General features: G+C 34.9%; 3 protein-coding genes and 1 non-coding gene across 13 annotated transcripts in view; 2 read left to right on the forward strand and 2 right to left on the reverse strand.

The window, feature by feature from the left end:
- Positions 1-16,744, reverse strand: LOC110836034 (meiotic recombination protein DMC1 homolog). Of its 5 annotated transcripts, none has more exons than XM_087357146.1 (8): positions 15,566-16,744; positions 10,996-11,087; positions 5,482-5,711; positions 4,438-4,605; positions 4,092-4,257; positions 3,379-3,561; positions 2,825-2,934; positions 1-1,783 (listed from the first exon to the last, which is right to left on the reverse strand). In XM_087357146.1, exons 3-8 carry the CDS (start codon positions 5,649-5,651, stop codon positions 1,714-1,716), a joined length of 867 nt encoding a protein of 288 aa, XP_087213272.1. In that variant the 5' UTR covers positions 5,652-5,711; positions 10,996-11,087; positions 15,566-16,744; the 3' UTR covers positions 1-1,713. The 5 variants fall into 5 exon arrangements, with proteins under 5 accessions (XP_087213272.1, XP_021932536.1, XP_087213271.1 ...); XM_022076844.2 differs by lacking the exon at positions 15,566-16,744 and adding an exon at positions 11,457-11,839; XM_087357145.1 differs by lacking the exons at positions 10,996-11,087; positions 15,566-16,744 and adding an exon at positions 8,132-8,248.
- LOC110836036 (putative Golgi apparatus membrane protein-like protein CG5021) lies at positions 6,627-10,912 on the forward strand. Of its 4 annotated transcripts, none has more exons than XM_022076855.2 (7): positions 6,627-6,737; positions 7,020-7,096; positions 7,530-7,684; positions 8,236-8,315; positions 8,442-8,567; positions 9,016-9,156; positions 9,602-10,912. In XM_022076855.2, exons 1-7 carry the CDS (start codon positions 6,723-6,725, stop codon positions 9,668-9,670), a joined length of 663 nt encoding a protein of 220 aa, XP_021932547.1. In that variant the 5' UTR covers positions 6,627-6,722; the 3' UTR covers positions 9,671-10,912. The 4 variants fall into 4 exon arrangements, with proteins under 4 accessions (XP_021932547.1, XP_021932546.1, XP_021932548.1 ...); XM_022076854.2 differs by having other exon boundaries at positions 9,016-9,115; XM_022076856.2 differs by having other exon boundaries at positions 8,454-8,567; positions 9,016-9,115.
- TRNAI-UAU (transfer RNA isoleucine (anticodon UAU)) lies at positions 11,717-11,808 on the reverse strand. The gene is given in 2 exon segments: positions 11,717-11,752; positions 11,771-11,808. It is a non-coding gene; the product is annotated as a tRNA-Ile (tRNA).
- Tmf (TATA element modulatory factor) overlaps positions 11,899-23,926 on the forward strand; it is a 23,297-nt gene continuing 11,269 nt past the window's right edge. For 2 of the 3 annotated variants that reach the window (XM_087357140.1, XM_022076821.2), the window contains exons 1-9: positions 12,156-12,344; positions 12,607-13,006; positions 14,283-15,168; positions 16,743-17,633; positions 18,904-19,005; positions 21,191-21,342; positions 22,484-22,563; positions 22,904-23,007; positions 23,489-23,636. In XM_087357140.1, the coding sequence (XP_087213266.1) occupies positions 12,631-13,006; positions 14,283-15,168; positions 16,743-17,633; positions 18,904-19,005; positions 21,191-21,342; positions 22,484-22,563; positions 22,904-23,007; positions 23,489-23,636 (2,739 nt within the window). In that variant the 5' untranslated portion in view covers positions 12,156-12,344; positions 12,607-12,630. Of the gene's footprint in view, positions 11,981-12,155; positions 12,345-12,606; positions 13,007-14,282; positions 15,169-16,742; positions 17,634-18,903; positions 19,006-21,190; positions 21,343-22,483; positions 22,564-22,903; positions 23,008-23,488; positions 23,637-23,926 lie in introns of those variants that run through there. The other variant, XM_022076823.2, reaches the window with a different exon arrangement.

The raw sequence follows: 23,926 nt of genomic DNA on the forward strand, positions 1-23,926 counted from the left end.
TTCAACCACAAACACGTGAAATTCATTGAAACATATTTCCACCTCATAAAACAATGGTACACAAATGGCTATTCTACATGCATTTAAAAGTTAAAATTTATTAGCATTGAGACATTTGGGGGTCACATATTGAGTATAATTCAAGAAGTGAGTCAGGTTGCATAGCCATCAAAGAGTGCCACATGTGACATGTTGTGCCTAATTTAAATAATGAGTAATGCCAAGTGAGAATAACTTATTTCTGAAATGCTACATAAGTAGGACTTTGAAATTAATTAAAAAACAGATATCATTGCTATGTATCCCATCTGTTGCAATATTTAAGAACAATTCCAAACAATATACAGATTTTAAAACCAATATACATATAGAAGTAATATACAATAGATAAGACAGATATTGGCTGTAGATTATATGCAGTCCATGGAAAGTTATTAATTAAGATGTGGAACAGATCAATGTATTAATTTTATTGTAAGAAAACTGAAAATCATGTCACCCCATACCCATTTTCACTATAATATTTCAGTGTTAGTTTAACAAATACTGTGTATAATTTCTTATGTTTAATGGACATTACTTTATGCTCTGGTAGGCATTTTATTCTATTTGCTCATACAAATAATTACCTCTTATTTTTGTAAGAAAAGCATTCTTACAAAAATAAGAGCCCATACCAAATAGGAATAAGAGCACTGTTTATTTTGCAGATAGTCACAGGGTAAACAGAAATATTCATATTGTGAGATTTGAGGCTCTCACAGCAGTAAAGATTATTTTATTTGTTTTATTTAATGACACTTTCAGTAGCTCAGACTATATAGCGTTGAATGTGAGAATGAAAGTGAATTGGAAAGGATGTGGAAGGAAGCGGTTGTGGCCTAATTTAAGGTACTATCCTGGCATTTTCCTGGAAGGACTGAGGAAAACCATGAAAAAGTCCAGTCACAATAGCTGGTATCTGGGCCAAGATTTGAACCCAGAACCTTCCCAATACAAAGCAGGAGTGTTAACTACTTGACCATGATGTTTGGTGGTAGTGAAGATGTTGATGTGACACTATGTGGACTTATAGCTATATTTCAGAAAACATTTGTAAGTTCTGGAAGCCTACTATATTATAACAATATTCTTCCACTGGTCCTACATTCAAATCCAAAATTGTAGCAAATAACTTTCACTGTTACATATCTGTTTATATCTGTCCATCAAAATAACACTTTAAAATCACAAAGCCTAATGGAAAACATAGTTTTCCTATACACTCATATAATGTTTAATATGACCTCAGGATAAGTAAGTAATAATATATTGTATATAACTGAGGCACAAATGTAATGGAATTTGATAAGAATTACATGTTATATGAAATATTAATAGTCCACTGGTGTCAAGTAAACAAACAGTGGATTTCATCAACTCCACAAACAGAGAGTGGGGATTTAATTGGAATTAGAGTTAACTAAGACCAAGCTGTAAGAAAGTCAAGTTGTTCTTGAGTGTCACCTTCTCATTCTAATGCTGTCTTCAGACAGACAAAACACAACTCTTACCATTCCTGCCATATTTCCCATCACACATATACCAGCAACCATGACTAAGAAATCAGATAGTACTGTACTCTGTTACAAATACATTTAATCACTGAAATAATATCTAAGTCTTCAAATATTTATCTAGTCCATTGTAACACTTGAACCAAATTACACTAAATCAGTCCTTTGCATCAGCAATTCCACCCACTGTTATAGCAAATGTAGCTTCACTCTCAGGTAAGTCTGGGCTGAAAAAGTACAGAATGTGCATTTTATACCCTAAAGAAGCTGTTAACAGAGTTCAGCTGCCTTTCCTTAATAAAAATTGAATAATAATAATCACAGCATAAATATGGCACACACATGGAAAAGGTTCACACAGCTGAAAATTTACCTAAATGTAGTCCATTTATAAATATGGAAAGAAAGTATCATTTTTTAACTTGCCTAATACACAACTCCAAGACAAAAATGGATGGAAATACAATTTATTCAGAGCATTAGAATCTCATGGAATGAGTAGTATGATCTCAGGGAGCTGTAACTATCGCAATGGCTGTAATTTCAAGGGAAAACACCTGGTAAGGCACACTTAGATGAGAAAGGGTGATAAATTATTTGTCAGGGGACGAAGCAAAAGGACACTGGTGGAAAGAAAATAAATATTTAATTATTGTGGAGGAGAACACATTAATCTGCAATTTATTTCCTATGTAAAGATATACTTATCCCTTTTCACCTTCTCAAATATACAGCTAACTAGCTCTCAAATAGCAACAAGTTAACTAGTAATATAGGTAACTAAGATATTAGTTAACTAAATGACCAAGTAACTGATGCACCAAGTAGATAAGTAAGTAGCTGAGTAAATAATCAGTGAAGAATATAACTAACTAATCAAATAACAGAATGGCTAACTAACTAACTAACTAACTAACTAAAAGGCCCATTAGCAGCCATAATTCCATAATAACATATCTGCCCCCTTTGCTACAATAACAATAATTAACTTGACCATTTTACCCAGTACCTGTTACATAAAAGGTAAAGTAGACCCCACAGCCAGTCCAGATACTGTGTGAAAGAGAAACATTCTTACTGTGCCAGACCCAAACAATGACCTATGACCAGTCATCTAGCTCATGAACAATCATTTCACTGACTGAGTTATCCCAGCTCAAGATGCTCCATATACTGGATGGAGGCATCAGTGTTTAATTGATTAAAATATCTTATGTTTCAATCTCTAGGAACATTTACTCTTGTAATCATTCTTATGTCAAACTAACCTGTCATATATTTTAGCAATTCGTGTTTCACCCCTTCCTTTCTTCAGAGCAATTCGAGTGGTAGAAGCATGAGCTAAAATATTGCCTCCAATTGGTTTTTTTGGATCAGCCTGAAAGCAGTTAATTCAGATTAAGAATTTTATCAAAGTCATATCACTTCGAATTTAGATAATAAACAAAATATTCCAGTGTGGTTAATGGACAGAGAGGTATGTGGATGATGGGTGAAACTACAAGACTACACTTATCGCCATCTAAATTCACTTATGTTTCCAAAGTATTCTCCATTTTTGCCTATTTTCCCACTAGTGCTTTCCTTATATGAGAAGGAGCTGTTATCTGTTCTTGACCATACAAACCTCCGTATACTTGTGACACACATTTATGATACATTCTGTGCATACAACATTTCATCATTTGATAATCCCATTCCTGATCCTGTTATTGTAGCCCAGAGGGAAGAGAATCATTGGGCAAGAGTTAAAATAAGATTAATATGAACAAAAGTAAAGCAAATATTTTATATTTAAAAGATTCATACAAAATCACATCACCTGGAACATAAGTGTGGCCCCTGGGTCAGCTGTCATCTGGTTTGTTATGAATACTGCAACATTGTATTCCTCTGATATTTTCTGTAGTCGGGACAACAACTGTGCCAGCTTCTGTTGCCTGTCAGCCAGCTCTCCTCGTCCACTGAAATCTACTCGGAACAGTGCCATCACTGAATCTATGATCTGAAACATCAAATTATCCCAAACATACACTTTTAAATACTTGTAATATTAAGTGTGGTGCCAGTAAATCTTCTTATTTAATCACTTTCCATGCATGAATTTATTTAAATAACTTCAAAGAACCTGTGCTCTCTGGATTCAGATTCTCATTAATGGTTGCACAGGTTTAATGGCAAGTGGCGATGATGCCGCTTAAAATTTAGCATATCATAAACAAGATACCTTATTCAGAAATGTTGCCCTTCACTATTCCACAAATTTTTGGTACTATTTAGGTATAAAAATAAAAACACTGTTACATTTTATTTGAACAATAATAATTATTTTGTATTGTCCTTCAAGTCAATGTATCAATTTCACACAAATTCAGGATAATTATGAGTTAATAAGATCATTCCAGAATAAAACTGGGCAAGACACTGAAAGAGAAGATTTCATACATATAGAATTTCTGGCAACCCTAGTTTATGTCAATAAAAATTAAAATATTTTAAAATATGTAACTAACATATAATAACCTCATAACTTACAAGCAATTTAAAGACACCTGCCTCTTCATGGAACTTTGCAGCAACATAGTCCAAAAGTTCATACTGATGTTCACTTGTATAAGCCCGTGCATACAGTACATTGTCTAGTACTGCTGATTGATCAAGGTTGAATCTATCTGCAATACTACGTAAACGGTCCGGACGACTGAAGTTAAAAAGTTATGGAAAATAAGTCAGTGCAACCTAGTTCTTTCTTTAGTGTACTCCATCATTGTCATCCTTCCCTGCATTAAATCTGCCTGAATAATCAGGGCCATAGTCAAGGTTCTAACTGGGCATCAGCCAACTCAATGATACAGCATTTTTAAATGCCAACAAAGGATACAAGGTATGTTCTGTGTCAAGGAAAATGACCTTTCCTCCCATGTATCCATTTTCTCCAGGCATCTGAGCTGAGACACAGAGCGTGTGTGATAACTGTGTCTTGCCTGTGCGAAATTCACCAAACACCTCAGTGATAGCCATGGATTCAATGCCACCTCCTAGAAGCTTGCTGAAAGGGAAAGTTCCATTACAAAGTGTGCACAACACTCAGGATAGTAACGTATAGAAAAGAGTTAATATATCAGAAAGTTATGGTGCTTGATATTCAGGAGGTCATGAATGGTTTCCCTCATTATCACCACACAAATGCTAGGATAATAATTTGGAAAATGTCACACCTATTTACACGCCATCTTTTCAAAAGTATCATTCATAATCATCTTTTCTGACCTGTACAGTTTGTAAAGTATCATTAAGTAAACTACAAGTTACAATTTTATACTTAGAAATAAGACAAGTCAGATTATTGACATAAAGTGGAAACATCTTAGGAAAAAGAATAAGAAGACAAAAGAGGTGATCATAAGTCAAAAGTCTAGTAGTATATAATAAAATTCTGGTACTATATAAATAAATCTTACGATAAGTAATTGTTAATATTTTCCAGTGGGTTTATAGCTACACTGTCACTATCTCTCCTTCTGCTGCCGATATCTAAGGTCACAGTATTGTTTTCCCTCAAAGCTAAAACTTCTCCATCCTCACACAGATTTGAGACCACCATAAAATAACAGGATAATATTTAATCCTTACAGTGCCAGGATTGTTCAAAGCATTAATAAAGTATCATATAAATTCCCATAGATCATTTATATTTCAGCCATTTTGCATTGCTATATACAATATCTTCTTTGCAGAAAAAAAGAGAAAGAAAGGCAAAAACAAATTCACCTGTGGCAGGGAATAAGCCTGAGCAATTAAAATTTTTCAATAATTCATTAAATCCAACTTTTAAAAAAAACAACTAAAATTCTATGTAAGACCTACAATGTTTGGAGGCTGGCACCAAAATGGTTAATATTGTACAGTGTCTTGAAATACTTACTTCAGTTCCTGGCTACCAGTGCTTAAACGAAACACCTGTTTTCGTCGGTCACTAACTTGCAGTGCTGTGAGGAAACCTGCTGTATCAACTTTAGCACATGCTTCCTTTATTTTGTCTACTTTAGCTTCTGAAAATCCTCTTATATTACATAACTTCTTGCGAGTGCACATCTTAATTCCTTTAATAGTGCATATACCAGAAGATTTCAATTTCTTTATGTCTGCAACATTCTGAAACAAAATAGGGCATTTAAGTAGGTAATAAGACCTTAGAAAGCATAGCAAAGTATGTATATATGAAAATTGTGTAATGTCTATTTTGGAATGACAGTAATAAATGAAACCCTTGTTCACAAAGAAGCTAAGATTAATTCAAATTTGGAGAATCATTACTACCATTCAGTTTTTGATCTCTTATCTTTAAACCCTAAGGCTAAAACATTGAAAACTAGTTTAAATTTTGTTTTATATAAGTGTGAAATTTTATATCATACATAGGGAGTGTCTGATAACAGCATCTGGGCCAAAAAAGAAGGAAGTAACAGGAAGACGGATAAAATTGTGCAATGAGGAGCTTTATAATTTGCTATCTTCACATATATTATTATAGTGATGAAATCAAGGTAAAGAAAATGGGCAGATCATGTAGCATGAAAGGTGGATGTGAAATACATACAATAATGCAGCTGGAAAACCTGAGGGAAAGAGATAATTTGGAAGCCTGGGTACAGATGAAAAGATGATATTGAAATGTGACATAAAGAAACAGAATTTGACATTGTGAAATTTCATTTGTTACAGAGTAATGACCCTTAAAAATCACAAAATGCAGGAAGTTCCTTTATCAGATGAGTGACTATTAGCTTTCCAAGAAAAACTTTGTCATATGGAATTTGCCATTTAGCTTACAATTCCATAAGACTGAAGTACTTCAACATCTTGAAAGAAGCTCTCTTCCTCTTCCTCGTCATAAATATCTCCAGCTACAACTTGGTCTCCCATGGAGCGATACTTTGTGTCTTTACGCTAAAGATGAAATGGAATTTATAAATGGCGACTAGTCTAATCGGCCGAGTTTACAATCAAAATGACCGCGTCTGATAGACATGTTTTCTACCGCCAGGGTCCACTAGTAGCAACAATAATCACCAATGTTGTAGTATTTACGTTCTAGTCTCCGGTGTGAGCGGAGTAGCGTTAAAATCTGTGACTCAAGGTGCTACAGTTGACACAACATAAAACATGGCGTCAGCGACGGTGAGGTGGAAGTTCTTGTGATGTATTTTTCCATTCTTACTGTAGCCAAAGATTAATTATGTTTTTGTCATGTTTCCTTATAATGCCTTTGAAATGTTTATGCAACAGGACATATTCAATTTTGTAGCTTTAAATGTCTATATGAAAGAGTTTCCCACTAAAATATGAAACATGTTACCAAATTATGTCAGACACGTATTATTAACAACGAAATTATAATGTTGGTTACTAATTTAAAGTTTGTAAATACGTTGTAAACTTGAAGCACATTTATACTTTTAGGCACCACTGTTGGATGATGACACACTGGGGTTTGGGGAGGAGGAGGAGGAGATACAAACAAATAGTAAATCACTCAAGTAAGTAACACATGATATGAAGATTTCGCGGTGACTTACTTTAGTAAAATCTCGGGCAGTCATCTGTTTCAGATGGTTTCATGAAGAAACCAACGTTTCGGTAACAATCGCTGTCCCCACCATCTGATGAGGACAGATTTTATTTGAGTAACAAACTTTTAATGATCATTGTGAGCCTCTTCAAATTTGTAAAGAAGTGTATAATACGAGCATTGTTTTATGTCCTAGAATATTTGGATCAATTCATAACACAGTGAAAGAACAGTTTAAAAGCATTTTTGTATTTCACATGTTTGTAATGCAGTTTAAAAATGACACTGTTAGCAGATGTATGAACATTCAGTATGGTATACTCTAGTTCCTTATGAAAGATGTATTTGTTATCAAGATTTGGAGAAAACGTTTTGTAAAAATATATTTTGTTTTATTGCAGACATCCATATGTAACATTTTTCCACCTGGCTTTCAGAGTATCAGCAATTGTGGCATATTTGCTGTGTGGGTTGTTTAGTAACAGTTTCATTGCAAGTTTTGTTACTGTGGTCCTACTTCTATCAGTGGACTTTTGGACAGTAAAGAATATTACAGGTATGCGATGTGTGCAACAATTTTGTGATTAGTACAACATCTTTGTATTGTGTTTTATGGCATCACCAAACTTTATAAGTAATTAGTTTGTGATATTAGTACTGTATTTTTAATAGAATGTGAGAAGTTTGGATTCTGTGGTAAGCAGTCATTATTGTTTGATAATTTCTGTTGTTCAGAATTCCACACATTCTCTACTTGTGTTATGAAGATTGCAGGCTTTTCTAAGATTATTTTACAATCATTTCTCAGCTGCATAGGTTATATGGTGTTGAATGATGATTTATAATTCAGTCAGTATAGTGACTGGCTTTGGGGCCCACCCAGTCTCTTTTTCTTGTATACTGTGAACTCTTTCTTATAGAGTGAAGAAATTGTCATTCGCACAAGGCACTCTTTACTTCCATCTGGTACCAAGATGTAGAAAGTATGAAGTTTTACCTTTACCCTCTCTTTGTCTTCATGGAGTGATGTTTGGGTATCCTTACTCCACTTCAGTACTATGAATTCAAATATGTCTGTCAAAACCATTTTCTTGCTTGTGCTTACAGGGCGACTGATGGTTGGTCTGCGATGGTGGAACTATGTTGACGATGAAGGGAAATCACACTGGGTTTTTGAAGCAAGAAAGGTTGGAGTAATTATTAGTTGAAACTAAGAAATTAATTAAACAATCTTGTTTTGTTTAGAACATTGCCATTTTTGTGTAGAAGTATGTTTCTGTGACTTGTGTAATGTCATGTGGTCCCTTTTTCAGGGCACCCAACAGAATCGGATAAATCCATATGAAGCACAAATTTTCTGGATGGCTCTAATTCTGTGTCCTGTACTTTGGGTTCTTTTCTTTCTTATTGCCCTGATTGGTCTCAATTTCAAATGGCTGGTGAGTACAAGAAATGACTGTAACACTAAAAATTTCACATATCACATGCCATTGCATTGTGGTCCTACTACCATGAGTGAAATTGTGCTCATTTTATAGTTTTTGTTATATAAAGTTTCAAAAGGAATTAATGAAACTGAGCTATTTGGCAAAGATAAATAAGGAACCAGTTATAGTTTAGTTTACATTTTTAAAACCTACTTGTCTTAAGATCTGTTTTTATATTATCTTTGCATATATGCACATGACTTCAAGCAGTCTCTGATTACAAGGTTCTGCAATAAAAAGTGTTATGCTTTTCTTGTTTTTCTCATGTACTCTACTCTACATGTTCATCTTTAATTTAACCACCTTAACCCCTTAAGTAGGGGCAAAATTTATGCTAGTGCATCACCAAGTGGGGCTTTTTTTTTATTAAAAATAATGGTGAATCTTCTGTATGTTACAGTTACTGATATGCATAGCAATTGTACTGAATGGTGCCAATCTCTATGGGTACATCAAATGTAAGACTGGACATGGCGAGAAACTCGGCACATCTCTTACAAGTATGACATCAGACTTTTTCAGAAGACAAGTAATTCAGAATGTACGTATGTGTCAAAACTGACTGCGTGGAGCAGAGGGCTTCTTGAGAAGCACAGTTTCTCAAAAAATTCTACACCTCTTGTGGAACTGAAAGGTTGTCATGTTCAGAGGAGCACATCACTGGTACCTGTCTTGAGACAGATAATTCTAGCCCACTCTCATACTACATTTATTTTAGATATGTTTTAATAAATATTATTCTCCCATATATGTGTAGGTCTCCAAGCAAAGTCTTCTTTTCAGGTCTCCAATGGAGATTTGGCATGCATTCTTCATTTCACTATATGTGGTACACAGCTTACCCATCTCACTGATTTCATTTGATCACTCTTATATGTTCAAATTAGGTGTTTTTAAGTTCAAGTGCGATGAGATTTTCCTTCATTTTACTCTCTTAATGTACGATATTACATTAATTGGTAACTATTTTTTATTTTATTTTACAGGTGGTATCTATGATGGCCAGACCCAGTCAGTCCCCAAGCAACATGAGAGGACAAACCAACATTATATGAATCAGCATGTCTTTGAGTTAGTGAAAAATGTGTTATCAGTTTGAATTGTGTGAAGTGACACATTATGCCCCAATCATACATTTCACATTCATTGACTTCGTTACTAATTGTTTCTGTGATCTTTTAGTTCATGTCATGAACTTTATTTACAGTAATATCCAAGCATTCAGTGATTTTTTGCAGTAAATATGTACATAATTTCATACATTCATATTAATGATGATTTTCCAACTGATCTTGAATGTATTTGGTTTTGATGAAACATTGACAAGTATGTGATAAAAATGGATTTATGTATATTATGTATAATATTCAGTGACTTTTAAAGCTGTGGACACAACTGTATTAATTATATTATTTGTAATATTTTCACATGCTACACATTCTAATTAAGTGCTTCCAGTGAATTTTATAAACAGAGTTGATCTTTACCTTATTTATTATATACATTTCCTTTTTAATTATAACTGAATAGCAGAGTCAGTCCCATGTACAAAATTATGAAATGACAATACAGTGAAATCTGGTTAATTTCAGTTTAAACTTTAGGGACCATACCATTTAGTCTGCAGATCAACAAAATATCAACATTCCTTGTCACCAGTTGTAACTACAATTCACTGTTTATTTCAGGCATGTTCTTTCTACAGTTATGGAATTAAAATCTTGGGAGTATGATTCACACAACAAATTACAGCAGTAGTCCATCATGGAAAACATCCCTGCCTATATTGTCTATCTATGAAAATGAAATATTTATTCACTAAAACTGTGTAAGCCATTATTAAGTTAGTTTCCATGTTACGTCCTGCTGTATTTGTTACAGTAGAGTGGCTGAAAGGTCACAGCATAGACCTTATGTTATCCCCACGTATTTTTATTCATGTAAGATTGGAATATGACGTATTCAGAGATTTGGTTTTCTTAATTTCATGACAAGAAATGAGGGATTTTTCCTAAATACTATATTTAAAGTTCTCAATCTTTAAAAATAATTGTCATTTGTATAACTGATGGACTGTATACTATACTGTACTATATAACATGACAGGAATTTTTTATTTTTCAGTCAGAAGATACTTATATTTGTTTTCTACAGTCCTTGAAATGTCTTGTTTATTCCGTATGGGTTAGCATTCATAAAAGAAAAAATTATGAATCATATGTAGTGTTATCTTAATTAAACAATATTTATTGAGATTCTATTAATTTTGCAAAATAAAGCACATTAAATTTGTTAAATATGTGCTTCCATTCAGTTTTGAATCTGTGTTCCTGTTTCCTCTCTATAAAACTAAAGATTAAAATATATAGAACAATTTTACCTGATGTTTTGCAGGGGTGTGAGGTGTTGTCTGTCGCTGTGAGGGAAGAACATGAATGTTTGAAAAGAGACTTCTGAAGAAAACATCTGGACCTAAGAGAGAACATAAAATTACATGATAAGAAACCTTACAATTTCCATTCTTAATTTACAGTGTTGGGGTAATGAAACAAAGAGATGATATGGGTGGACATCATATTTTGATTTGTTTTATACAGAGAGGCACAGCTTTGTTCATGCTTATTATCATACAGTTTAGAATCCAAACATTGTGAGACCATAGCCATGCAGCATTATGACAGGTTTTGAGATTGGCATCTGCTTTGAAGTGGCTTGAGATAAGGTGAGATTGCAGAATTCTGTGGATATTGTTGTGAGCATTCAGGTTTTATAAAAGCAGGGAATTTTGTGTTTAGCCGAGTAACTGTCAGCTGTTAAAAATTGTTAAGTTTCTGTACTTACATGAACTACTCAAGCTGTCATGCTTCTGAAGTTTATTTTACTGCTTTTCTTAATAAGGCATTTTTTGCAGTTTATTTAACACTTTTTTTCAGCAGCTCAGAGCTTACTGTGTTAAATCGAAAGGAAGTGGTTGTGGCCTAATTTAAGGTGCTAACCCAGAATTTGCCTGGAGGGACCGAGGAAAAACGCACAAATGAAAAGGTCCACATTTTGTACTTTCATTAGAAGTTTATATAAATTATAAGTTACGAAAAAAAAATTGCCCCAGGTGAGGCTCGAACTCACAACCCCGGCATTGCTCACAACTACTGTCTTATAAGTACCGTGCGCTAACCGATTGCGCCACTGGGGCACGTATTATGTAGAGCGCAAATAAGTTTATTTCAGAGAGAGGCACGTGATACTTTTATTTATAAATATATTTTGGTTCTTATTTATTAAATTGCTGAAGTAACCTTCCAGCAACTTATAAAACAATAAAACATATTCACTGTATAAGGTCTAAACATACAGTTTTCTCCAACGTAAGCTATCAAATTTGCTTTTCTTTAGTAGCTATCATATTGTATTGTTATTGATTTCCTATACTATCGTGCACTTTGAAAATACACATTTAATTATTTATGAGTCGAAAATTATATAAGTGTATTATTTTAACGTTATTTTGAGATACATTAATTAATGACACGTATTGATATCTTCAGTTTCCGGTGTCTGAGTCGTCTACTGCTTGTGTACATTCTATTTTGTAAATAAACGTAATGGGCACTCCTTTTTCGTTGTATTTTTACTATGTAACTACGGCAGGCTTTATATAATGGTAATTACCACGCAGAAATAAGTTATTGTATGAACAATCAACAGTAACGACTTAAAGGACGGGTGCATGTACGTAAACATTTTTAGGCTTAGTGCGTAATCAGCTGATTGATTAAACAACTGGAAATTCTTTTCTCTTAAAATGATCATTCTTACTTATGTCAGATGATATCCACATGTTATTGCTGAAGTTTTACTTCAACTAGTTGTGTACTTCTGTGTAGGTGCTAGAGTGAAGTATGCTCTGGGGGCGTATCATGTCTTCTAGGTTATGTTTAATGATTTTGTGACATGAATAAGTAGTCATCATTACGTTTTATCTTTCTAACAGGTGGACTAGTTTAATGCATACATAATGAGTTGGTTTGATGCAACTGGATTTGCTAATCTTGCTAAATCTGCTTTAAAAGAGGCTCAGAAAACTATAGATAAAGCACTTGACATCAAGGATGAAGAAAGTCATCAAACAATACACAGCAAACCCACGTCACCAATTATTCCTCAAGATGATACAGACAATTTCTTTGCATCATGGGGTGTGAAATCTAGTGGAGAAAAGGAGAAATCTGATATGTCAAATGAAAAGATGAACGTTGAATCATCTTGCACTGCAGATACTGAACAGGAGTTACATAAAGATGCATCATTTGGAATAAACAGAATGGCAGTGAGTTCTAGTCTGTGGGGCTCTTTCACAGGATCCTTTTTTGAAAACCCACGATCAGGCTCAGGTGAATTATATCATTGATGTAAACATGTTAATAAAAATGTATGAAATGTGGCATACCTGCCAGTCCTACTATTTACACAATTTTCCTCCCTTCTTGGATTTGACTGTCAAATTGAGGATTGCTTTACAATAAGAAAGTGAGCATTGTGTTGTATAACAAATTGTGAAGGCTGTATAGAAAGAAAATTATGAAAACCTTTTTTGTAAGGAAAGAATGAAAGAAAAAGCTGGCAATAACAGAACACATTTAATTTATTCATGCCATATTTCAGACTGTCATAACAGTCTGGTGTTTTATTTGGCATTGAGTTCTGTCATGTGAAGAGCTCACTGCAATATGTCAGTTCTTTTCAGATTCAGTAAAAATGGGCAGATTTTTATTTCTGACAGGAGCAGCATCATATATGTAAGATAGTGGAATTTGGCCATCTGCCAGAACTTAATTTTTATCCAAATTCATAACATAATGTGTACTCATACACTGAATTGAAAGAGAAAAATTTAAGCAGGAAGTGTAAATACCAAAGCAATTTATAAATTCCAAATACTTAATGTTCTATCATTAACATTTTCAGTTTCTTGTAATACCTGGCACGTAACATAAATAGCAATGAAAATATTTTACATTTAAAAGGTAAAGTAACAGCTGTGTAAGATTTGAAGTTTTTACAGCGGTGAGTATGAAGATTTCTGTCTTCTGGGTTGTTGCGCTGTGTAGTCTGGTCGATGTTAACCAACGTTTCAGAGGTCAACAACCCAGAAGACAGAAATCTTCAAAGTAACAGCTGTTGAACTTTTTATGTACACGTTTGGCCATCATATCTTCCTAGGTTTCACTACCCTAACAATATTCTATGACTTGTATAAATCTCAAAATTAATCTTTGTATAATGTCTTAAAACTGTCAGCTTCTCTTATTCATATTAGGTTGAAATATTTTCCAGAACATTTGCAATTTGTGTTCTTTCTTCACACTGAAAGACTACTTTGTGCATATGTGTGTGTGCACACATGCAAATTATTTAGTATTTTAAGAGAACAGAAAAAATTATAATAGTTTACTTAACTTAATACTAAAAGTCTTTCATTGAACCTAACAATATTAGGTGATCTGTCTAAATCAGAGAGTTCCTCATTGCATAATACATGTCCTAAATTGTCCACTTATTTCATCCTTCTTAGACTGAAATATTTCCCTAGTCAATTTGTTTTCAAACATTTATAATTTGTGTCCTTCCAGAAGGGTGCTTCCATGCATATTTTTGTGTTAAATACAGGTGACTCTGAAGCACAAAAATTGGATGGTGGTGAAAAAGATCCTGTTTTTAAACAGCCCAAGAAGATCAGCCTTTTTCGAAATTCTTCTCTGAATCAGGAGCCAGTCACATCAGACAGGGAAAGGACTCTAGATAGGAAAAGTAGTTGGGATCATGCTGATTTGTTCAAAACTTCTGACAGTGAAGAGGCAGGACTCTGTGATGACTCCAGTGAATTGGGAGTTGAGGAAGGTTTCAGTAGGAGTAAACTGGTTGTTGAAAGTGAAGATGGAGATATGGGCATTCGGTCTAGGTTATCTAGTTGTGAGGCTGATGAAGAGCGGACTTTGGAAGGGGATAATTCTGGTAGAATTAGGAGTATTGATGTTTCTGAGGTTGATAAGAAGGAAAGTTTAGCAGGAGAAACAGATTTACAACAAACATCAGCTGTGGCCAAAGACAGTTATGTCCCACTAGATGTAGTGAAAAGGAGAGAACCTTCAGCAGCTGGGAGCTGCAAGTACAGCAGATTGTCTGTGATTTCATCAGAAAGTGATAAGAAGTCCTCAGAAAGTGTTGAGGTGCTAGGTTCAGCAAGCAGTGAGGGAGGCAGTGGTTTCACTACATCTCCTGAAACAGATCTACCACAGATCAGTCCTGGAATGTCAGCATCATCATCAGGAACTGGACTGGGATTGTCAGTAGAAGCCAGCTCACCAGACTCTGTAGAAGTGATACCAGATACACCCAGTTCTGTAGAAATCATTGGAGAAGTATCCAGTGGTCGAGCATCTAGTACTACCATGTCATCTTCTCCTTATGTCTCTCCAGATGATCCTCAAGATTTGCCCAAAATTGTTGCCATTGTGACTCAGCCAAACTCAGAACAGATCTCTGTTCTGGACAGGTAAGGTTGCAAGATAAGATTATGTCTCACACAGTAAGTACCCTTTTCTTTTATCTGAAGACAGAGCCAGTCCAGATCTAGTGATAAGGACTGCCTAGTAGGTACACTTTCTTAATACCCAGAGACAATGCCAGAGTCCAGACCTATCAATAAAAATTAGCTTCATATGATAGACCCAGAAGACTAGATACCCTTTCCTTTAACCTGAAGACGAACAGAGCGAGTCTAGACTCATTGTATCTAACAGACCCCACATAATAAAATCATATGGCATTACTAAGTCAATGTCACAAAATTTTCTGAACCATATTAAGGAAATGTAACATTAAATGATCAATGATGAATGGGTTTGATAGAGTTATTGTGATCTGTTTTAAAATATTACTCTATAATTTACCTGAATGAGTAAAATAATAGATGGTACTGAAAATTTAGACTGGTTAACCACCTTCAGGACTTGAACTTAGGACCTTCTGAATGTCAGCTACCGGTTTTGCTGCAGAGCCAACTTGTTGACTTGTTGGTCTTGTCTTTCAAGAGGCATTCTTTACATACTGAAACAAAATCAGGACATAACATCAGACAGGCAGTTATGTACACACCAGACTCTACTGGACAATATTTGACATTTCATTCCACACTGTGGTCTTCCTGATTGGAAATCTGTCATGATAACTGAAATGACACAGTGTTATTCTTCTGTTACTGTTTCTATTAAACCATGTTCTGGAAATATTCATCACTTTCCCATGTTTAATATCCACTAGTACAGCATTTCTTAAGTATGTAGTGGTACATTAAAATATAGCTTTATCTCTAGGCACTTGAAATCATGTATTACTATAAAGTTGTGTTCATAACCTATGTTGATATTATGTTTCATACTTTTTTATATTTTCATTTACATAATTCTTGACCTATTTTTGTTTCTCAAGAAAAAAGTAAGCTAATGTAATTATTATGGTGTGTTTATCCATATTCCTATTCTACCCTTTCAACTTTTGTACCATTTGACTGATTTTCATCTGGTGTGAAAGTTATGCCATTGGAGGCCACTTGAATTTAATATTTTAATGAGTCTGTGGTTCAACATTCAATCCCTTGGACGTTTAATGACTAGAGTGATTATATTATTGATGACTTGAGTCACTTATTCAGTTAGGTGACTCATCTGAATCAAATCACTCACTCACTAGCATGTTTCATCCACAAAATTACTCAAACATATTTAATTGAAATTTTATTTTCAGAGGTCTATAAATTTTGTTTAAAACAATTAGCATTATTTTGTATGTATAATTAAGTACAAGGAAAGTTTATTTATAACTTTTATGTTGTGTAATATTGTTACTGTTGACTAATTAATAGAATTTATTACTAAATGCATAGTATCTACTGTTCAATAAATTTTGCTCTGTGGTAAATGAATGTCATCATTCTGTATACTGAGCCCATGAAGCAGAATAATCTCTATTCTGAACCAGGAGAATTCAGTCTGTATTTGAAATTTGTGTACCACAATCTTTGTTTTGTTGTTTGTTTCTGGATTCATCATATTAATTTTTTTTGTATAGGTACCAGCACCAAGAAACAAGAACAAATGTAGAAAAAGCATCTCCAGACAGTGTGGAAGTTATACCAGAAGAAGAAGATGATGAAGAAGATATGAGCATTGCAGATGACAGCTACACCTCAGCATCAGAGAGTACTGCCACAGCCACTACAACAATCATGGAACAACCCCCTCTCCCATTCACTTCTGGAGGAAAGGCAGATTCTGATCTGGCCAGGTCCCCACATCACAAACCATACTTTGTGGCTGAACCATCCTCTAGTAATGAGAGTTCTCTTTATTCTAGTACTGTTAGTGTTAAAACTGACTCAGGAGAAATTAAATCGCCTCTTGCAAGTAGCAGATCTTCACAACACAGTTTGGCACTGCTAGATTCATCTTACAATGAGAATATGGTTGTAACAGAAGTCCAACCTAAAGTAAGGACAGAAGAACCAATTTTAACATATGGCATTGGCAGAACTGGCCTTACACTGCCACTGCCCCATGGGGAGGTACCTCCAGTAGCAGCATTGGTGTCAACAAGTGAAGGAGGAGCATTGTTCGTGGACAATCAGTCAGAGAAAGGTGAAATATATAAAGTTGGAGCTACTGCCATTGATTCCTGTAATGAAGAAGGAAGTTCGCTGTTTTCAGATAGTAGGACACTGGTTCCGATGGACAGTAGCTGCGATGGGACATCTGTAATGGAGAGTAGTTCTGAAGACACTACAGGTACTGTGGCGGCTGACGACTCATCAATTGAAGGAAATTCCAAGGTGACACTCCAACAGACAAGCTCATACTATGTGAAAACAATGTTGGCAGATGCAATGGGGGAAGAAGTTGTAAAGGAATCAAGGACAGAACAACTGATAACAACCAGGGACCAATCACCAATATCCTCAGAGAGGTATGTATTCCAAAATATTATTGAAAGGAGCCATACCACAGTGTTTCAATACCAAATATTACATTATCATTTCACAGATACTTTTATACACTATAAAATCACATGTAGATATGATTTGATTCAATAAACTACCTTTGGTGTATAATATAATCATTTTAATACTTTTCCTATCAATCAATTGCCTACCTGCATCATGCAATTTAATATAGCATGTACAATTAAGATGAACATGATAGATCTAAATGTTGGATGTAGTAACATGTATAATAAAGTTGGGCAATTCTTTGAATAATAAATGATAAATTTATCCATGTGCTTAATCAGTTACCATGCCATATCTTTGTATTTAATTAAGCACCACACTATGAATTTTTATGGGCAAATTTAGTACAGTTTCACACCATTATTAATGTTGGTACTAGTTGAACTTCAGTGGTCAGCTTCACATCTTGGCCACTCTGTCCCTGGGGAGAGAGCCCCTGATACCCACTGGATAGGAGATTGGGAGGGGCCCCAGAGCCAGTTTGGATGCAGTGGCAAGAAAAAATCCATACTGGAATCAAACTCTGGTCATCCAACTTGTAGTCTAGTCAGTTGAATGGTGAGGTATATTAAAATTACTGCACATTCACTAAAGATGGTTATTAAATTGAAACACTCATTTCATTTTATAGTGTGTAAAAGTGTTTGGCAGAAACATTAATGTAAAAATTTACTGCTAAAACTTTCAATAATGGTACTGTTTTCCTAGAGAATATATTTTTCCTACAGTAATGGCATTTTTCAAGAGTTCCTTTGTTATTATTTCAGTGGTAACTAACTAATTAGTTCAGTCAGTCATCTGGTCAAGAAATTTCATTATCAAGCTTACAGAAGCCTGCCACTGGATCTTGTCCTGAGCCAATTCATTCCAGTCCACATCTTCACACCCTGTTTCTCTGAGATTCCCTTAATATTATCTTCCTATCAATGCCTGTGTATTCCGAGTGGTCTCTTTCCACAATGTTTTCCAACTAAAATTGTGTATGCATGCTAATGTCCTATCAGTGATTTAATCATCTCAATAATACTAGATGAAAAGAATTTTCACCATTCTTCTGTTACTTTATCTTTTTTATGTCCATATATTCTCCTCAGCACCATGTACTCAAATACTTTCAGTCTGTATTCTTTTCTTGGGGTAAATGACTAAGTGTTACACCCAAACAAAGCAACAGGTCACTGTTGTTCTGTATTTTGATATTTACATGTTATTTTTCTTCCTCACTAGCCGCTCTGACATGGTGAAAGTCGAGTCAGAACAGACCAGCGGCCATACATCAGGTGATGAACTGGAGACTACAACTTCTTCAGATATCGAGATTATTTCTAGGTAATTGTAAATATTGTGATATACATCCAAATAACTGGAAGTTGCTGAGAATATATAGTTTAGGAGAACTGTAATTTGTCTGTGTGTTACTTAAGAAATAATAATCTAAAACATACATTGTTCATAACAATCACAGCAAATTAACCCTTTCCGTGTTGTGAATAAGATATATCACACTAAAACTGGGCACTTAGCTTTATCTGTAGTATGTGACATAGTCAACTAAATCTCACCCAACATCTTGACATTTTGAGGTAACTGACTGTAAATTTCCTCATATTGAATATGTAACTATTGTGGAGACATATATTTGAGGTCCTTGCCCTGAAATTATCCAAGGTTTGAATCCCTGTCTGTGTTTGAGCCTTGGCAGCATGGATCTTGCCATCCTAGACGAAGATAAATAGTGCTGCCACCATCTGGGATTATCTCTTTTACTGATTTAGAGAGCATGGTCCAGAAAGGAATGCTACACAAAAGAGATTGGACAAGTTGACTCAAGCAGTAACACGTCTGACTTGTATTTAGAAGATGTATGCTTCAAATCTTGGCTGGGTCACTGATTATTCTGACAAGTATTTGTGATTTTCTTTACCAATCCTGGTGAATTCTTGGACAGTATCTTGAAAAGGGCCATGATTGTGTTTCTCCATTTTTTTCGAATCTGTTGAATGTGACCATCTTCTTCTACTAACTCTTAGACTCAAGTAACCTCTGCAGCTGACACAGTATCATTAAATAATCTAAGGTTCATTGAGGCTGCCACGGTGGTCTAGCGGTTAGAACGCTGGCCTTGTAATCCTGGGGTCTCGGGTTCGATTCCCGACGGTGCCCGAATTTATAACTTGTGTTGGGCAAGGCCGTGGTCTAGGCAACACGGAGTTTTCCTCTGGGGGCTTCCCCGGTTTCTCCGTGGCATCCCAACAATTACTCCATTCACACACAGAAGAAGGCAATGGCAAACCACTTCTGGATCATCTGCCAAGAACGTATATGAACAGGACCCAGTCCGAGAAAAGGATGGAAGGATCCTGTTCATATGGACCTGTCGTCAGACAGAACACTCAATAAAAATAATAAAGGTTCATTGAGCCACAGAAAAGAGCTGCTTCTTCCAACCCAATTTTCAACAATGACATTTTCAGTGTTAACAACTAATCTGACAAACAAAGTTACAATACATCAGTAATATCTTCACAGAAACCAAATTCCAAAGTGAAACAATGACAGGAATTTAATAACCAAATTCTAACAGCTTTATATGTTTTCTGATTGTGGCAGCAGGTGGCTTGCTTACTTGAGATTGCCAGAACTGGAAGCAAAGTCATGGTGAATGTTTATTCATAGCCTTTTAAACTTTTGACAGATTATGATGGCTCTTGTTACATGACAATTTTATTACATTCCATTAACTTTAATTCACCTTAAGGCACATTACATAATGATCTAAGAATGAAAAAGAATTATTCTGAATAGAAGTTTTTGGGATATAGATGTTATGTGTTGTGCGGTACTTCCATTAAACTTATTGGGCTTCAGAGAATCACTGATATTGTAAGAATTCTAATTATGTATGTACCATAAAAAGTGTTGTCCTATTTCCTGCTATCTCCTGCCATATAATTAATCAGATGGGTGGCATGCATAAATGAAACACATGCCATTTTCAAGGATGTTGTTGCATGCTATTGTTTTTTATGTGAAAGAGTGACTCATTTGAAGCATCACAACAATGATGACATTTGGAAATGACAATGTAAATTTACATTTCAACTGGAGGCAAAACAATGAACCAAGATGGCTCATTCAGTAGAGCAGCTGGCTACTGTGTGCAGGAAGTCCGAAGCGTTAAAGGCTGACGCTATCTTTCCTCTTTCACCCCACAAGTCTCAAGATTACAGTCGTGAACTATGTATAGTGTGACCAGTCTATGAAAAATGGATGGGAACATTTGTAATTTTTATGCTCTCAGAATAATGGAAAATGAGGGACTCCTGATATGGAACACAATTATTTTTTAATCATTTTAATATATCTATTCTCTGATAAAGAAGTATTTTGCAATGACTTATTCCATTTGAAAAGAACTGTTGTGATCATACTAGACTCCAAGGTGGCAGGACCACTTGCTTATTATTTCTCTAAGAACATCTTACTGATAATGCCTATTTTGATGCTGTAACAGTCCAAATGGTGACAGTAGTAGCACCCAGTCACGCCACAGTCCAGCCAAACTTCTTCAGTATGCTACAAGGGGGAAGCTAGCATTAGCAGCTGAACGCTCAGAATCACACAGTTCAGATCAACTGGGAAAGACAGCAAGTGGCAAGATGAAAGGTAAGAATCATCTGACATGTAAATGAAAGTTGGCTAAACACCATATCAAGGGCATCATGCCAGATGGTGCATATCAACAAAATTACTGATTCATAGGAGACTAAATTCTTGTGCTTATTTGCTTTGACAAATGTGTATTATTAGTGTTAATACACCCTAATCTGTATCTCTGTGTACAGCAGCATCATTACACTCTCCTTGCATGACATACATCCCACTGTTTTCTGTTGTTAGACCAGATACCTTAGATTATGCAGATATGCTGATATGTTCTTCTGGCATGATGCCCTATATATATATATATATGCACATAATTATACATCCTCTAACTTTGCTTTGGCTGGCATGTGCACACATTTTGTTGGTTTCAGTACATTCATCCATCATATGCTCCTAACTTTGGTTATTTAGTGAAGGTACTATAATTTTATGATTAATATAATTATGTGTGATACACCATTTGAAAATGTTTCAAAATCTGAATATCTGAGAATAACAGTAACAATAGAAATGAGTTACATCATGACCATTTATGAAAAAAAAATTAAAAATGCTTATTATTATTCAGTTCAAAATCTGTTATCAAATGTACATACCAAAACACTAAGTATGTGTGCATGTGTGTGCATATGCATTCACACATATGTGAATCAACATGCAAATCCTTCCCATATAAGAATGCAGGCATATGAAAACAAAAGATTACACATGTTGAATGACACTATTGATGATGAACTTTGTGTGTGTGTGTGTGTTACAAATTATAATTATGCAAGATAAGATATTGCCATTTTATAAATTTAATGTGTGAATAGACAGTTTCTTATAAAAACCTGAAGCACACCTGTAACTTTACTGTGGCACACCAGTCGTGAAACACTGCCTCAGACAGAACTTTGGGTAGGACACAGATGTCGTACTGAAGATGAAAACTACCTGTCCCTGTAGAGAATCAAATTACAGTCATCTAGCCCATAGCTATTCACTTTACTGCCCAGGTTATCCTATATCACAGAATCTTCTGCATAAAACAGTCCATACCTTGTACTTCTAAGTTTTCTTTTTGTGCATGCCAGTATTACTATAGATGTCCACAGCTTTCATTTAAGAGTGTGGAATATCTCTTATATATCTCTTACAGGTCATCAGAGAGAGTTATCAGGGGCGTCTAGTGGAGGTTCAGATGACAGTCATTGTTCAGAGGTTGAAAGATTAATGAAGGTAAGAAATACCATGTTTAAGAGCATTGAAATTCAAATAATGAGTTGCAGTTCTTTTATACTGTGAAACAATTTGTATTTTTAACATTGAAAATATTTTTTTGCTGTTTTTAAACATTGGATATTGTTAAAGAATTAATGTTTTTCATATTGAAAATTCCAGTGTAGTTGGTGTTTTTCAAAGAGAATTTAGTTTATGGATTAAATTAGTTCCAGTTATATATTTCAGAAACGATTTTTTTTAACTGTAATAAGTCTGACTTTGTTGCATTTGTAGGTTACCAGATTTTTCTCCTTGAAGAATGACTAAAACATAACACATTAATGTTCTGCTTTTCCAGAGGATAGCAGAAATGACAGAAATTCTTGAGGCAAGAGAGCTGAAACTGATTGAAATTTGTCGAACAAATGTTGAGCTTCAAGAGAGTAATTCAGACTTGAAAAGGTATTCGTCATCAAATTATGTCGTGTTTACTTTTTGAAATAAATTGTTAGTTGTTTCACACATCCATACTTTTTAAGCTAACTGCTTAGCTTACTGCTACCCTTGAACCATTATAGTCTCCTCCCCTAATGAAGGAATTGATAGTTCCTCCAGAATGTCAGTAACCACATATAAGATCAGAACTGACCAGTGTGGTACTGTTTATGGAACAGCTGGGTCATGAGCAAGGGGAGGATAAAAAGACAATAAAGTTTTGTGAAACACTGATGGCAGAAGAAAACTGCTGAGCAATGGGTGCTATATTTGTAGCAGGACACACAACATAACAAGCACACCAAGTCTTTTAATATATTTCCTTTCTGCTAATCTAATATCTACGAAATGATGCGACAAAGGATTAACTGTCCTCTAGTACTTATATTTTAAGTATATGAATGGATTACTATGTAATATGTTTAATAATTTTTCTTTTCACCTTTAGTCAGCTGGAAGCCACAGTACAGTCACGAGCAGCAGAGTCACAGGATATACATCAGATCACAGAGGAATACACACAGAGGTTGTCGACACTAGAACGCAAGTTCCAGCAGGCTATAAGAGAGAAAGAAGTGCTCTGGAAACAACTGGAGGTTCATATTCACTTTTACAATGTAGTTATCCAAATACCACACATCCCTGAATAAGATATGCACCACTGTATTATAGTGTTTTAAGACAAAATTATTATATGAATGAAACTAATACTAAAGATTGCCTTATTGTTTAATCTCTAACCAATATCATCTTGCATTGAAGCCCTGAATTTACAATTTCTAGCACCTTCAACTGGCTCATTTCACAAATACATATGTGACATTCTTCTTGGACTACCAGCCATGTAAGGTGGTTTAATGGAGAAAACACCAACATTTCAAGAACC

The sequence above is a fragment of the Zootermopsis nevadensis genome, unplaced genomic scaffold (assembly GCF_977971745.1).
Source record: "Zootermopsis nevadensis isolate Lab colony 2312 unplaced genomic scaffold, Znev_1.0 Znev_ptg000028l, whole genome shotgun sequence".
Lineage (NCBI taxonomy): Eukaryota > Metazoa > Arthropoda > Insecta > Blattodea > Termopsidae > Zootermopsis > Zootermopsis nevadensis.